General features: G+C 49.4%; 1 protein-coding gene across 1 annotated transcript in view; it reads left to right on the plus strand.

Moving 5' to 3' along the window:
* COL12A1 (collagen type XII alpha 1 chain) overlaps nt 1–16155 on the plus strand; it is a 152796-nt gene that overhangs the window by 85231 nt on the left and 51410 nt on the right. The window contains 12 exon segments of the mRNA XM_068165187.1: nt 831–970; nt 2204–2333; nt 3043–3185; nt 3704–3833; nt 5560–5702; nt 8344–8473; nt 9773–9892; nt 11406–11527; nt 11529–11547; nt 12840–12925; nt 12927–12963; nt 14190–14318. Of these exon segments, the coding sequence (XP_068021288.1) occupies nt 831–970; nt 2204–2333; nt 3043–3185; nt 3704–3833; nt 5560–5702; nt 8344–8473; nt 9773–9892; nt 11406–11527; nt 11529–11547; nt 12840–12925; nt 12927–12963; nt 14190–14318 (1329 nt within the window).

Consider the following 16155-nt stretch of genomic DNA (forward strand, 5'->3'; position numbering starts at 1 on the left):
GACTGAAGGAGTTGGGGCTGTTCAGTCTGCAGAAGAGAAGGCTCCGAGGAGACCTAATTGTCGCCTTCCAGTATCTGAAGGGGGCCTACAGGAAGGCTGGGGAAGGACTTCTCAGGATCTCAGGTAGTGATAGGACTAGGGGGAATGGAATGAAGCTGGAGGTGGGGAGATTCAGGCTGGATGTGAGGAGGAGGTTCTTCACCATGAGAGTGGTGAAACCCTGGAATGGGTTGTCCAGGGAGGTGGTCGAGGCCCCGTCCCTGGGGGTGTTTAAGAGCAGGCTGGATGAGGCTCTGTCCAGCCTGATCTAGTGTGGGGTGTCCCTGCCCATGGCAGGGGGGTTGGAACTAGATGATCCTTGTGGTCCCTTCCAACCCTGAATGAAACTATGAAACTATGAAACTATGAAACTATGGATGGGGCTGCTATGTTCTCATTAAATCCTACTTGACATGAAGTAGTAAACCTGTTGGATTTTAAACTTCCTGATGATGCATTGCAGAGGCAGGACCTGGCAGCACAGGTGAGAGAGTCATAGAATGGTCCAGGCTGGATGGGAGCTCCAAAGCTCATCCAGTCCAAGCCCTCTGCACTCAGCAGGGACATCCCCAACTAGATCAGGTTGCCCACAGCCCTCTCCAGCTTCCCCTTGAACATCTCCAGGGATGGGGTCTCAACCACCTCCCTGGGCAGGCAACCTGTGCCAGGGTTCCACCACCCTCCTGCTGCAGTACTTGTTCCTCACGTCCAGCTCAATCTGCTCTGCTCTAGTTTGAAGCCATTGCTTCAAGAGTGTTCCACATTTCTGACAGCTCATTGCTCTCTTTCAGAACCTCTCACTACTGTCAGGAACTTAGTGGTTTATGACCCAACCACCAGCACTCTGAACATCCGATGGGATCACGCGGAAGGAAGTCCCCGCCAGTATAAAGTCTTTTACAGACCTACAGCTGGAGGTGCAGAGGAAATGGTAAATACTTTGCTTGGATCTTACTGTCTCAGAGAATCTGCATCTCATGGTGCTGCTGAGTGAAGTGGGTCTTGATAGAGAGAACCCAAAGGAGAGCCAGGAGGATGCTTAGGGGACTTGAGCATCTCCCCTGGGAAGGGAGACTGAGAGCCCTGGGGCTGTTTAGCCTGGAGAGGAGGACAGGGGAGGGGGCCAAGCTCTTTTGGGTGCTGCACAGCAAGAAGCCAAGGAGCAATGGAGACAAAATTGAGCAGAGAAGGTTTCAGCCCCCCAGGAGGAGAAACTTCTTTGCAGTGAGTGTGACAGAGCATTGGAGCAGGCTGCCCAGAGAGGTTGTGGAGTCTCCTGCTCTGGAGCCTTTCCAACCCCCCCTTGCTGCATTGCTGTGTGGCCTGCCCTGGGTGCTGCTGCTCTGGCAGAGGGCTGGACTGGATGCTCTCTGGAGCTCCCTTCCAACTTCTAATGTTCTGTGATTCTATGACTTGTTGGTTGCCTGTGCATTTGCATGCTTTATGTTCATGGCTGCCTTGGAGGTAAAGCAGAGCACCTCCACATGAGTCAGTTACTCCTGTGCTCTGCTGCTGTTGTTATGAGAAGAGTATCTGGACCCAAAAAATGGATATGGATGATAGTTATATAAACCTGGAGAAGAGGAGGCTCTGGGGAGACCTAATAGCAGCCTGCCAGGACCTGAAGGGGCTGCAAGAAGGCTGCAGAGAGACTGTTTGCAAAGGTGTGCAGGGACAGCACCAGGGGCAATGGCTTCAAAGTAGAACAGAGCAGATTGGGATTGGATGTGAGGAACAAGTTCTGCACCAGGAGGGTGGTGGAACACTGCACCAGGTTGCCCAGGGGGGTGTTGGGGGCCCATCCCTGGAGATGTTCAAGGTGAGGCTGGAGAGGGCTGTGGGCAACCTGATCTAGTTGAGGATGTCCCTGCTGAGTGCAGAGGGTTTGGACTGGATGAGCTTTGGAAGTCCTTTCCAAGCCAGACCATTCTATGATTCTAAGACAGCAGAGGACTTAGCAAATGTTTTGTCAAGTAGAAGCCAGCAGCATCTTGAAAGGCAGTTCCAGAAGTTGCTATGAATTGTGCTACTTCAAGATTCACCTTTTGGAGAGTTCTCATCACGTCCAGTCTAGAAATGGTGTGTGGTGGAGGAATAAGGGAGATGAATGCTTTTGGTCTACTGATGTAATGTCATGCCTCTGCCTTTCCTTTTGAACCTGTAGACCACAGTGCCAGGAAACACAAACTATGTCATCCTGAGGACTCTTGAACCCAACACACCTTACACTGTAACTGTGGTCCCAGTTTTCCCTGAAGGGGATGGAGGACGTGTCTCTGACACTGGAAGAACTTGTAAGTCAAACACACCTTGTGCTAAAGAACATCTCTTGTGTGGCTTGCCCAGATCATTACAAAAATCATTTCACATCAAATGTGGAAGTTTATTTCCCCCCAAAGCTGAACCAGAGGTGTAAGACACTTTGTTGGCCTCCTTGGTGGTTGTGGCAGCTCTGTAACTTACTCCTTTTTCCTTGCCTTGTTTGGGTGGAGGCTTTCAGTCCATTTCTCTCAGGCAGGCTCTGAGATAATGCAGCAAAATGTAGTGTTTATTTCCACACAGTAGTAAAACCTAATTGTAGTGCCAGTAGCAATACTGATGAATAAATGGCAAATGCTGGTGTTAGTCCATGCCATGGGCTTAACATTTTCCAGGGGCTTTGACCTTCTAATGTTAGCATGAGCTAAAATCTGTGGTTTCTGGCTCCTTTTCAGGCCTGTCTAATTGGGTAACAAAGTATTATGCTCAGACCTTCAATCTGCACTATAAATACATGTGCTCTGCTGCCTGGCAGGGATGCTTGCAAAGATTTATCACTGAGATTCTTAGATGTCTGTATTTTGGGGGCTAATAAAAGGGCTTTGTTTGTCTTGGGCTGGTGATGCTCTTCCCAGCTTCCTCTGAGCACTGTTGTAAGTTCAAGCAGGACTAGAACTTATCTAAGCAACTTTGTGGAAAAATAAACACAAAACCCAACCTTACTTTGAATTATTCTTGATCTAGTGGAGAGAGGAACACCAAGAAACATCCAAGTTTACAATCCCACACCAAACAGCATGAATGTCCGGTGGGAACCTGCTCCAGGTCCAGTGCAGCAATATATAATTAATTACTCTCCACTGTCTGGCCCAAGGCCATCAGAGTCTGTAAGTAATTCAGTTTCTTGTGCTGTTCCTTAAAAGTGTCTGGAAGATATTAATAGAATCATAGAATTGTCAGGGTTGGAAGGGACCTCAAGGCTCAGCCAGTTCCAACCCCCCTGCCATGGGCAGGGACACCTCACACCACAGCAGGTTGCTCACAGCCACCTCCAGCCTGGCTGCAAACACCTCCAGGCAGGAGGCTTCCACCACTTCCCTGGGCAACCCCAACTCCCTTCCCTGGAGATATTCAAAGTAAGGCTCAATGGGGCCCTAGGCAACCTGATCTATTGAACTCAATGATCTTTGAGGTCTCTTCCAACCTTAGTGACATTGTGACACTGTGATCTAGTTGGGGATGTCCCTTCTGACCTTGGGAGGTCAGACTGGATGACCTTTGGAGGCTCATTCTGGCCTGGGCCATTCTGTGATTCTATAATTCTGTGATTCTGTGAAAACATGGTACAAATGGAAGCTTTCTGTTGTTGTTTCCTAATGTTGCTGCCTTTCTCTTTGTCGTTCAGATTGTGGTCCCAGGCAACACTCGCGATGTGACGCTGGAGCGCCTGACTCCCGACACGGCTTACTCCATAAACGTCATAGCTCTCTATGCAGATGGTGAAGGAAATCCCAGCCAGGCACAGGGGAGAACATGTAAGAGGCAATCAGTCCTTGCTTTGGGAGCTGTGTGTCCAAATTGGGCTGTGAAGCGCTTAGAGAGTGGGTTACAACCCCAAACAGTGGGCAGCTGATCAGGGCATCTGCTGCAGCTGAAGCAGTTCAAGACCTCCCTGGGAGGGAGGCTTGGCTGTGCTGTCTGGCACTCATGGCACTAAGGCAATCTGAAGGGAGAAGAGTGTCAAAGCTGTGAGTGCAGCTAAAGAGCAGTTTTTCTGGTGGAGAAAAACAGAATAATTGCACATTTGGATGGGTTCTCTTCTCTCTGTGCTTCTCTTTCTGGGTAGAATGTGCTATGAAGAGGGGAAAAAACCCATGTGCTTCATGTTTGTATGTCCTGCATAGCAATTGCACGTCTCAGCCTCTCCAGATGTTGGGATTTATGGGGTCTGGGGAGGGGGGGGGTTGAGGGGTTTTTGGGGTTTTCTCTTTGTTTGGGGCTTTTTGGTTTGGTTTTGGCTTTGCTTGGTTTTGACTTGGTTTTAGTTTGGTTTTGGTTTCAAGTTTGGCTTGGGTTTGATTTGGTTTAGTTTTGATTTGGGTTTGGGTTTGGTTTGCTTTTAGTTTTGTCTTGGTTTGTTTTGAGTTTGGTTTTATTTTGGTTTTGTCTTGGTTTGTTTTGGGTTTGGTTTTGTTTTGGGTTTGGTTTGGGTTAGTTTTGGGTTTGGTTTTGGTTTAGTTTTGGTTTAGGTTTGGTTTGGGTTAGGTTTGATTTAGGTTTTGGTTTGGGTTTTGTCTTGGTTTGGTTTAGGTTTTGGTTTGGGTTTTTGTCTTGGTTTGGTTTGGGTTTGGTTTTGTTTTGGGTTTGGTTTGAGTTAATTTTGGTTTTGGTTTGGTTTTGGTTTGGTTTTAGTTTGGTTTTGTTTGGGGTTTGGTTTGCTTTGGTTTTGGTTTGGGTTTGGGTTTGGTTTGGGTTAGGTTTGGTTTGGGTTAGGTTTGTTTTGGGTTTGGTTTGGGTTAGGTTTGGTTTAGGTTTTGGTTTGGGTTTTGTCTTGGTTTGGTTTTGGTTAGGTTTGTTTTGGTTTGGTTTTGGGTTTGTTTTGTTTTGTTTTGGTTGGGTTTGTTTGGGTTTGTTTTGTTTGGTTGTGGTTTTGGTTTAGTTTTGCTTTGCTTTGGTTTTGACTTGGTTTTGGTTTGTTTTGGGTTTTGTTTTGTTTTGTTTTGTTTTGGGTTTGTTTTGGTTTGGTTTTGTTCTGTTTGGGGTTTGTGTTGTTTCGTTTTCTCCAGATGTTCCTAAGCAGCAAAGCATCCTTGCTGTAATTCAACTTATGGGAGCTTGGTTGCCTTGCACCTGGCTTCTTTAAAATTCACCCTAGAAATAAGGTGTAAAGAAACTGTGGCAATAACAGGTCACCTCTCCTTTGCTGCTTCTTTGCTCTCTTTGTTGAATCCCCACATTTCTCTGCACCTTGGAGATGTGCCAGGCTGTAGTTCAACTTGTCTGCAGAGTCTGAGCAGCAGAATGTGTGTGGATGCTCTCTTCCTTTGCATGCAGCTCCAGTTCACCTAGCTGAGGCTTTGCTTCACTTAAGGCCTTTCAGGCACTGCTATGTTGTTATTGACTAACTCTACCTGTGTAGGTTCATTTAGGGTCGCAACAGGGAAGGCCCTCAGCTTCAGGGTGACATACATGAATCAGAGAGAGTGGCTCTGAGCTGGAGGGATCATGATCCATGCAACCTTCTGTGTTTTGTCTCTTCAGTGCCTCGCAGTGGCCCAAGGAATGTCAGAGTGTTTGACGCGACCACCAACAGCCTCTCTGTGCAGTGGGACCACGCGGACGGCCCAGTCCGGCAGTACAGAATCATTTACTCTCCCACTGTGGGAGACCCTATAGATGAATATGTAAGTGCTGCCATTCCTCAGCAGGCACTGAGGTGTTCCCAGTCAGCTCTTGAGGCTACACAATGTGTTCCCAGAATCACAGAACGCACCAGGTTGGAAGGGGACCTCAAAGGTCATCTTGGCCAACCCCTCCTCAGGGAGCAGGGGCAGCTCCAACTAGATCAAGTTCTTTGATCATTCTTATTTGAGGTGTCCCTGCCTATGGCAGTGAGGTTGGAAATAAATGATCCTTGAGGCTCCTTCCAACCCTAACAATTCTATGTTTCTATGATTTGATCTTCATGAGGGTAGGGAGGCTCTGCAGAGGGACTTGGATAGGTTGGATCCATGGTCAACGTTACCAAGAGCAGCTTCAACCAGGCCAAGTGCCAGGGCCTGCCCTGGGGGCACAACAACCCCAAGCAAGGCTCCAGGCTTGGGGCAGTGTGGCTGGAAAGCTGCTGGCAGAAAGGGACCTGGGGGTGCTGCTGGGCAAGCAGCTGAAGAGGAGGCAGCAGTGTGCCCAGGGGGCCAAGAGAGCCAAAGGCCTCCTGGCTGGGCTCAGCAATGCTGTGTCCAGCAGCAGCAGGGAGGGGATTGTCCCCTGGCACTCAGCTCTGGGCAGCCCACACCTGGAGCCTTGTGTCCAGCTCTGGGCAGCTGAGTGGCAGAGAGCTGTGGAGGTGCTGGAGCCAGGGCAGAGGAGGGCAAGGAAGCTGGGAAGGGCCTGGAGAAGCAATGTGCTGGAGAGAGGCTGAAGGAGCTGGGGATGGTTAGTGGGCAAGAGAGGAGGCTGAGGGGAGAGCTCCTGGCTGCCTGCAGCTCCCTGCAAGGAGGTTGTGCAGAGGCTGCTGCTGCTCTCTGCTCCCAGGGCATTAGTGAGAGAAGAAGAGGGCAGAGCCTCAAGCTGCCCCTGGGGAGGTTGAGAGTGGAGCTTAGGCACAAGAGTGCTCAGGGCTTGGGATGTGCTGGGCAGGGAGGTGGTGGAGTGCCCAGGGCTGGCTGTGTTTGAAGGTGGTTTGGCTGTGGGGCTTGGGGCTGTGGTTTAGGGCTGAGCCTTGCAGAGCAGGGTTTTGGGTTGGACCTGGTGATCCTGAGGGTCTCTTGCAACCTGAATATTTCTGTGATTGTGTGTGATCACTGCTGACAAGCCATGGGTTGTATGAAACAAGATATTTTTGATAAGCTTGCCAAGCATGTGTGGTTTAATGAATTGATTTGTGTGTAAAATAATGCTAAATATGAGTCACTCATTAGAGGATTCTGAGGAGAACCTCTTCAAACACTCTGCTACAGTTAGTTGCCATCTATTGCTTCATAATGAGCAGAGTATGAAGTCAGTCTGCTGAAAGAATAAACATAAGGTTGCACTTTAGAAACTGAGGAGAGTTGGCAGAACTTTTGATAAGAAAGCAGCACTGACTTTGAGTCAGCTTCTAAGTTGCTTTGGTAGGGTTCAGAACGCAGCCTAAGTGTTTGTGTTTAATTTCCTGCAGCTTACTGGTAGCAGAAGTTAACCTGAAGCTGAGAGAACTCTTGGTGTGTTTCTAGCAAAGCCCAGCTCAGATGCTATAGATGTCAGTGGCAGAATCCCTGCTGACTGCTGCCAGCCAAAGCACAGCATGCACAGAGCACGACTGCAAAGCTCTCACTGCTTAATTACTATAGTGAAGGGCATGCTGAAAATTCAGTGGCTGAGAATTCCCTCCTGGGCCATGCATATTTTTCGACACACACAAGTCCTTGGCAGGCAATGCTGGACATGTCAAGAAAGTAGCAAGCCTTGAACAACTGAGAGCTTTTATCGAGTAATAATGGAAAAAACAGAGAGTCAGAGACTCCTTAGGGCTCAGAGGGACCTCAGGGACCAGCCAGTTCCAACCCCCCCTGCCAGACACCTCACACTAGATCAGATTGCTCACAGCCACATCCAGCCTGGCCTTCAAAACCTCCACGGATGAGGCTTCCACCACCTCCCTGGGCAGCCTGTGCCCAGGCTCTCACCACCCCTCATGGGGAAGAACTTCTTCCTGATGTCTAACCTAAATCTTCCCTCCTCAAGCTTTGATCCATTCCCTCCAGTCCTTTCACCACCTGACACCATATAAGTCCCTCCCCAGCTTTCTTGGAGCCCCCTTCAGATACTGGAAAGCCACAATTAGGTCTCCTCAGTCTGGAGAGGAGAAGGCTGAGAGGGATCTCACCAATGTCTCTCAAGAGCTGAGGGCTGGGGGGGCAGGAGGGAGGGAACAAGCTCTGCTCAGCTGCACCCTGGGATAGGACAAGGGGCAATGGATGGAAACTGCAGCACAGGAGGTTCCAGCTCAACATGAGGAGGAACTTCTGCCCTGGGAGGCTCCCAGAGCCCTGGAGCAGGCTGCCCAGAGAGGTTGTGGAGTCTCCTGCTCTGGAGCCTTCCCAGCCCTGTCTGGATGTGTTCTGTGTGCCCTGAGCTGGATTCTCTGCTCCTGCTCTGGCAGGGGCTTGGACTGGGAGCTCTCCGAGGTCCCTTCCAACCCCTGACACCCTGTGAGCTGTGAGCCTGTGAGTTGCAGTGGACATAAAAAAAAAAGTGCACCTACTGTGAAACCTAATTTGTAGTTGTTCTCATTGATCAGTCCCAGAAGTGTGACTTTGCTAACCCCTGTCTCTTGTGTTCCAGACAACAGTTCCTGGGATAAGAAACAATGTGATACTACAGCCCCTGCAATCAGACACCCCCTATAAAATCACCGTGGTGGCTGTGTATGAAGATGGAGACGGTGGACAACTGACTGGAAACGGCAGAACTGGTGGACTGCTCTTCAGAGTGGATCTGATTTGATTGCATTTGAGTTTGCATTTTATTTTATTTTATTTTATTTTATTTTATTTTATTTTATTTTATTTTATTTATTTTATTTTACTTTATTTTCCTTTATTTTATTTTAATGTTTGCTTTATTATTTTCTCCCTTCTCTTCTCTTCTCTTCTCTTCTCTTCTCTTCTCTTCTCTTCTCTTCTCTTCTCTTCTCTTCTCTTCTCTTCTCTTCTCTTCTCTTCTCTTCTCTTCTCTCTTCTCTTCTCTTCTCTTCTCTTCTCTCTCTTCTCTTCTCTTCTCTTCTCTTCTCTTCTCTTCTCTTCTCTTCTCTTCCTCTTCTCTTCTCTTTCTCTTCTCTTCTCTTCTCTTCTCTTCTCTTTCTCTTCCTCTTCTCTTCTCTTCTCTTCTCTTCTCTTCCTCTTCTCTTCTCTTCTCTTCTCTTCTCTTCTCTTCTCTTCTCTTCTCTTCTCTTCCTCTTCTCTTCTCTTCCTCTCCTCTCCTCTCCTCTCCTCTCCTCTCCTCTCCTCTCCTCTCCTCTCCTCTCCTCTCCTCTCCTCTCCTCTCCTCTCCTCTCCTTGAGTCTCCTTGAGTCTCCTTGAGTCTCCTTGAGTCTCCTTGAGTCTCCTTGAGTCTCCTTGAGTCTCCTTGAGTCTCCTTGAGTCTCCTTGAGTCTCCTTGAGTCTCCTCGAGTCTCCTTGAGTCTCCTCGAGTCTCCTTGAGTCTCCTCGAGTCTCCTCTCCTTGAGTCTCCTTGAGTCTCCTCGAGTCTCCTCTCTTGAGTCTCCTCTCCTTGAGTCTCCTTTCCTCTCCTTGAGTCTCCTCTCCTCTCCTTGAGTCTGCTCTCCTCTCCTCTCCTCATTCTTATTCTTATTCTTATTCTTATTCTTATTCTTATTCTTATTCTTATTCTTATTCTTATTCTTATTCTTATTCTTATTCTTATTCTTATTCTTATTCTTCCTTTCTTTTATTTATTTTAATTTATTTTGGTTTTATTTATTTTTTAAAGTTTATTTATTTTTATTATTTATTTATTTATTGTTATTTTTATTTAATTTATTCTATTCTATTCTATTTTCTTTCATTCTATGTTATTTGAAGACACCTATTCCTTGAATCTCCCAGCAGCGTGAAGGTTTCATTATGTTCATTATGCCTGTTGACCTGATGATTGATGATCCCTGAGGCCTTTTCCAGCCTTGTTAATTCTCTGGTTCTATGATTCCCTGAGATTCTGGGAGGCTGCAAAGCAGCCTAATTGGAGTGCTTTCATTTCTTTTTCACTCTTGCAGTTGGCCTGCTTCCTCCTCAAAATATGTATATAACTGATGAATGGTACACGAGATTCCGAGTCTCCTGGGACCCTTCGCCCTCCCCTGTGCTGGGCTACAAAATTGTATACAAGCCTGTGGGTAAGGAAACCTCTTCCTTCTGAGGAGAAACAGGGAGTGGCTCATGGGAGATCAGGGCAGAGACCAGCTGTGTGGCTAAATGTTGGCACTGGAGGAGCTGAATCCTTTTTGGTTTGCTGATTTTGAGGGAAGGTGGTCTCAGGATCAGGGTGTTACAAACAGCACAGCACAGCACAGCACACAGAGTGTTCCATTGACTCAGTGACAGAGATTCAATTCTACAGTCAAGATGCAATATACTGCAGTGGCTTGATGAAGTCCTGGACTAGAGGTGGTTTTCCTCTCCTTATTTCCACCTCTTGTATTTCTGAGGATATGGACTGGTGTGGATGAGATGAATATTGAACAGATGTTTAGGCAGCATTGTCCTTCACATCTTTGCTGTATGTAATGACAGTCACACAAAGCAGGGCACAGTCTCAAGCTGTGCCAGGGGAGGTTCAGGCTGGAGGTGAGGAGAAAGTTCCTTCCCAGCAAGAGAGATTGGCCATTGGGATGTGCTGCCCAGGGAGGTGGTGGAGTCCCCATCCCTGGTGGTGATCAAAAAAGGCTCGGATGTGGCACTTGGAGCCATGGTTTAGTTGGCAGGAGGTGTTTGGGTGTTAGGTAATAGGCTGGACTTGATGATCTCTGAGGTCTTTTGCAGCCTGGTTTATTCTGTGATAGTGAAACAATTGTCCTTCAGAGCCTTTCCTTTATGGGACAACAAAATGATATACAGACCTCTCCTGCCCTGCCCTGCTGAGACCTCCCCTGCAATATTGCATCCAGGTCTGGGCTGCCCAGTTCAGGAGGGACAGGGATCTGCTGGAGAGAGTCCAAGGGAGGGATCCAAGGATACTGAAGAGACTGCAGCACTGCCTGGGGGAGGAGAGGCTGAGAGCCCTGGGGCTGTGCAGTCTGCAGAGGAGAAGGCTGAGAGGGATCTGATCAATGGCTATCAATAGCTGAGGGCTGGGGGTCAGGAAGGAAGGGACAGAGACAGCCTCTGCTCGCTTGTACCCTGTGAGCAGGGTTGTAATGGAACAAGGGATGTAATCCACAGCACAGGAAGTTCCACCTCAACATGAGGAAGAACTTTTTTACTGTAAGGGGCACAGAGCCCTGGAGCAGGCTGCCAGAGGGGTTGAGGAGTCTCCTTCCCTGGAGCCTTCCCAGCCCTGTCTGGATGTGTTCCTGTGTGCCCTGTGCTGGATTCTCTGCTCCTGCTCTGGCAGGGGGCTTGGACTGGGAGCTCTCCAGAGGTCCTTTCCAATCCCTAGCACCCTGTGATGCTGTGATACCACTGTGTGAGATAAAATGAACCCCAGTATTACAGAACTGCTTGTAAAACTGTGTGTGTGTTCTGTTGCAAGAGCCTCATATGCTAGAAGCTAATAACTTTGTTTTGTTTGGGGAAAAAAAGAATGAGATTAACACTTCAAGGCATGTAAGAGACAGCAAATAGCTCTGGAGTTCACCTCGCCATAAATCTTTCTCTCTGTACTTCCTGAAGTCTTCCTTTCAATTCCAGGTTCCAATGAGCCCATGGAGGTGTTTGTGGGAGAAGTGACTTCCTACACCTTGCACAATCTGTCTCCCAGTACCACTTATGATGTGAATGTTTATGCCCAGTATGATTCTGGAATGAGCATACCCCCTGACAGATCAAGGCAACTACATGTGAGTCCCAATCATTTTGCTGTGGTCATGCTAGGTAGCTGGGTTGGTCTGAGAGATTTGGAGGAAGAGAGGAGTTTTTAAGGCTGAATATCCTCCCGTGGGGAATGCTTAACCCCTTTGTTTCCTCGTGGAGATCTCAGAAGCACTGAGGTTGGGAAGGGTAATGGAAATACAGTTTTAAGTGATGGTTTGAGGATAGAAAATCTTCTAGCCTGCTTCCTAAAATTGTATTCAGCTGCAGCTGGAATCAGTCTTTAACTGTCTCTAAGCTACTACAAGATGTAACCATGCTGAGCTGTAACCAGTTCTGGGGCTCCTCAGTTTAAGAAGGACATTGAGATGCTGGAAGGTGTCCAGAGAAGGGCAACAAAGCTGGGGAGGGGTCTGGAGCACAGCCCTGTGAGGAGAGGCTGAGGGAGCTGGGGTTGCTTAGCCTGGAGAAGGAGGAGGCTCAGGGGAGACCTTCTTGCTCTCTACAACTCCCTGAAGGGAGGTTGTAGCCAGGTGGGGGTTGGTCTCTTCTCCCAGGCACCCAGAACCAGAACAAGAGGACACAGTCTCAGGCTGTTGCCAGGGGAGCTTTAGGCTGGAAGTGAGGAGAAAGTTCTTCCTAGAAAGGGTAATTGGCCATTGGGATGTGCTGCCCAGGGAGGTGGTGGAGTCCCCATCCCTGGAGGTGTTCACAAAAGGCTTGGATGAGGCACTTGGAGCCATGGTTTAATTGTCAGGAGGTGTTGGGTATTAGGTCATAGATTGGACTTGCTGATCTCTGAGGTCTTTTCCAACCTGGCTGATTCTATGATTCCTAAGCTTTTTGCCTCTTGCTGCTGTGCTGTTCTCTCACACTTATGCCCAGTGCTTGAACAGGTTTTTTTGGGAAGGAGAAGATTTTGTTGATGGCCTCAGTTAAGGGACTCCTAAAAATGCCTTCAGCTAAGATGAATCAAGCACCTTGGGTCTTGGTCATTCAGTCCATAGCTTTCCTACTGCCATATGGATGAGAGAGATTCTGGGGGTTTGGAAGTTTCTCCTTTTATAGAGAGCTCAGCTTTCTTCATGTGAGAAGTCAATGCAGGAAGGCAATCAGCCTTTGAGCCTGTGTCAGCAACCAGGCTGGGCTCTGCCTTCACGGAAGATGAAGAGCCTGGACTGGAGCTGCCCTTTCCTGCCATTACAAATCACAACCAATCCATTTCTGGAGAGTCCCTGCTACTAAAATATTCATTTTGATGTGCTTCACCCATGCCACCCTGCTTTCCAGGGACCAATGCCTCTCTTTCTCTCTCCACAGTGTACCTGAACGTCACTGACCTGACGAGCTACAAAGTAGGTTGGGATACATTCTGCATCCGTTGGTCACCGCATCGCTCAGACAACCTCCTACAGACTGAAGCTGAACCCAGCTGATGGTGAGGGCAATTGTCTGCTTCCACTGGCACCAGAAGCCACACCAAGCTGTGTGGGGCAGCAGACAGAGGGAGGGAAGGGATCCATCCACAGGGACCTGGACAGGCTGCAGAGCTGAGCTCAGGACAACCTCATGAGGTTGATTGAGACCAAGGGCAAGGTCCTGCAGCTGGGGCAGGGCAATCCCAGGCACTGATACAGGCTGGGCAGGGACTGGCTGGAGAGCAGCCCTGAAGAAAAGGACCTGGGGGTGCTGGGGGAGGAGAAGCTCAGCAGGAGCCAGCAGTGAGCACTTGCAGCCCAGAGAGCCAAGCAGAGCCTGGGCTGCAGCAGGGAGAAGTGTGGCCAGCAGGGCAGGGAGGGGATTCTGCCCCTCTGCTCCACTCTGCTGAGACCACAGCTGCAGCTCTGGGGCCAGTTCTGGAGCCTCTGTGCCACGAAGGATCTGGAGGTGCTGGAAGGTGTCCAGAGAAGGGCCAGGAGGAGGAGCAGAGGGCTGGAGCTGCTCTGCTGTGAGCACAGACTGAGGGAGTTGGGGTTGTGCAGGCTGGAGAGGAGAAGGCTCCCAGGAGACCTCATTGTGGCCTTGCAGGATCTGCAGGGGGCTCCAAGAAAGCTGGGGAGGGACTTGTGAGGGGTGTCAGGGAGTGATAGGACTGGGGGGGATGGAGCAGAACTAGAAGTGGGGAGATTCAGACTGGATGTGAGGAAGAAGTTGTTGGCCAGGAGGGTGGTGAGAGCCTGGCACAGGCTGCCCAGGGAGGTGGTGGAAGCCTCTTGCCTGGAGGTGTTTGCAGCCAGCTGGAGGTGGCTGTGAGCAACCTGCTGTGGTGTGAGGCGTCCCTGCCCATGGCAGGGGGGTTGGAACTTGCTGCTCCTTGAGGTCCCTTCCAGCCCTGACAATTCTGTGATGCATTCTGTCTTTAACAGAGTGGTGACACAAGGCACACAGAGGGAGTGCTGCTTCTTGCAAAGTGAATTCTCATTGGTGGGAATTTGCTTCTTCCCTGGGGTTTCACAAGTCCACTCTAATGCTGCTCTCCAGTGTGCTCCAGGGTGTGTGCTCATCACATAATCTTGACCTAGAAAGGCCCTTTTGGGCTATTAGGGAGATTGCTGCCCCATCCCTTCCAACCTTTTCTCCAGGAATCTCTAACTCTTGCACTTCCTCATGCACATTAAGATGGAAGCAGTGAGTTCTAACTTCCCACTGGGCTTTTTCTGCCAGGTTCCAGAGGACAGGAAATCACAGTCCGTGGATCAGAAACCAGCCACTGCTTCACTGGCCTCTCACCAGACACAGAGTACAATGCCACTGTCTTTGTTCAGACCCCTAACCTTGAGGGGACCTCCAGTCGTCCATGAGGGAGCATACAGGTAGGTAACAGATACCTCACTGTTAGATAACCTAAAGTTTGGTTAAGGAGCTTACCAGGTTTCAGCTGCAGAACTCTTCACAGTCCCAAATGGCTTCCAATGCTTCTGCAAGTGCTGAGTTTTACACACTGGCCACAATAGCCCCAGGCAGTGCCATAGGACTGGGGAAAGAGTGGCTGAGAGCAGCCAGGCAGAGAGGTACCTGGGGGGTACTGGTTGATAGGAGGCTGAACATGAGCCAGCAGTGTGCCCAGGTGGCCAAGAAGGCCAAGGGCATCCTGGTCTGGATCAGGAATAGTGTGGCCAGCAGGAGCAGGGGAGGTCATTCTGCCCTGTGCTCAGCACTGGTCAGGCCACACCTTGAATCCTGTGTCCAGCTCTGGGCTCCTCACTTTAGGGGACATTGAGACACTTGAACATGTCCAGAGAAGGGTTGGTGAAGGGTCTGGAGCACAGCCCTGTGAGGAGAGGCTGAGGGAGCTGGGGTTGCTTAGCCTGGAGAAGAGGAGGCTCAGGGGAGACCTTCTTGTTCTCTACAACTACCTGAAGGGAGGTTGTAGCCAGGTGGGAGTTGGTCTCTTCTCCCAGGCAAGCAGCACCAGAACAAGAGGACACAGTCTCAAGCTGTGCCAGAGGAAGTTTAGGCTGGAGGTGAGGAAGAAGTTCTTCCCAGCAAGAGAGATTGGCCATTGGGATGTGCCTGCCCAGGGAGGTGGTGGAGTCCCCAGCCCTGGAGGTGTTTAAGAAGAGCCTGGATGAGGCACTTGGTGCCATGGTTTAGTTGATGAGATGGTGCTGGGTGATAGGTTGGACTGGATGATCCCAAAGGTCTGTTCCAAGCTGGTTAGTTCTATAGTGTTCTGTAATGTTCAAGTTATCTTTCCTCTTCTTCTCAGGGTAATTGGATTTTGTGAGAGAGAAATTCTTATGTTCTTCTTCAAACCAAGTATTTCCTAGGAGCTGGATGAAACCCAGGTGGATGGTCACAGTGCAATGCTATGCAGCTCATGTGAAAGTCTTCCTCTTACAATTAAGTCACACTCCTTGGTTTGAGCAGTGCTCTCATTGCTCTTGGAACACAAGAAGTTTGCCTTGCCAACTGTACGTGGTTTAGGTTAGTGAGAAAAAGGTTCAGGTCTTTCTGTGTGGTACTGTGGTACACATTCTGGAGCTCCTCCTTGAATTCAGTGATTTATATATGGACTAATAAGCCAATATATATTCTCTCATTTCAGTTCTCAAACCTACAGAGGCTCCAACTCCGCCACCCACAACCTCCCTCCTCCTCCCACGATCCCTCCAGCTCGGGATGGTATGTTTGGAACTATTCAGAGTTTTGGTGATGTGGCTGCAGTGCTTCAGAGTTTTATTCAGTAAACCTGCAGAGGACACCAGGCTGGGGGCAGGAGTTGATCTGTTAGAGGGCAGGAGAGCTCTGCAGAGGGACCTGGACAGGCTGGACAGATGGGCAGAGTCCAAGGGCAGGAGATTGAACACATCCAAGTGCCAGGTGCTGCACATTGGCCACATGCAACCCCAGGCAGTGCTACAGGCTGGGGTCAGAGTGGCTGAGAGCAGCCAGGCAGAGAGGGACCTGGGGGTACTGGTTGATAGTAGGTTGGAACATGAGCCAGCAATGTGCCCAGGTGGCCAAGAAGGCAAATGGCATCCTGGCCTGCATCAGGAGCAGTGTGGCCAGCAGGAGCAGGGAGGTCATTCTGCCCTGTGCTCAGCACTGATCAGGCCACACCTGGAGTCCTGTGTCCAGTTCTGGGCTCCTCAGTTTAGGAAAGATGTTGAGCTGCTGGAAGGTATCC

This window comes from Melanerpes formicivorus, unplaced genomic scaffold, assembly GCF_026170545.1.
Source record: "Melanerpes formicivorus ecotype bairdi unplaced genomic scaffold, bMelFor1.0.p_v2 SCAF_85, whole genome shotgun sequence".
Classification (NCBI taxonomy): Eukaryota; Metazoa; Chordata; class Aves; order Piciformes; family Picidae; genus Melanerpes; species Melanerpes formicivorus.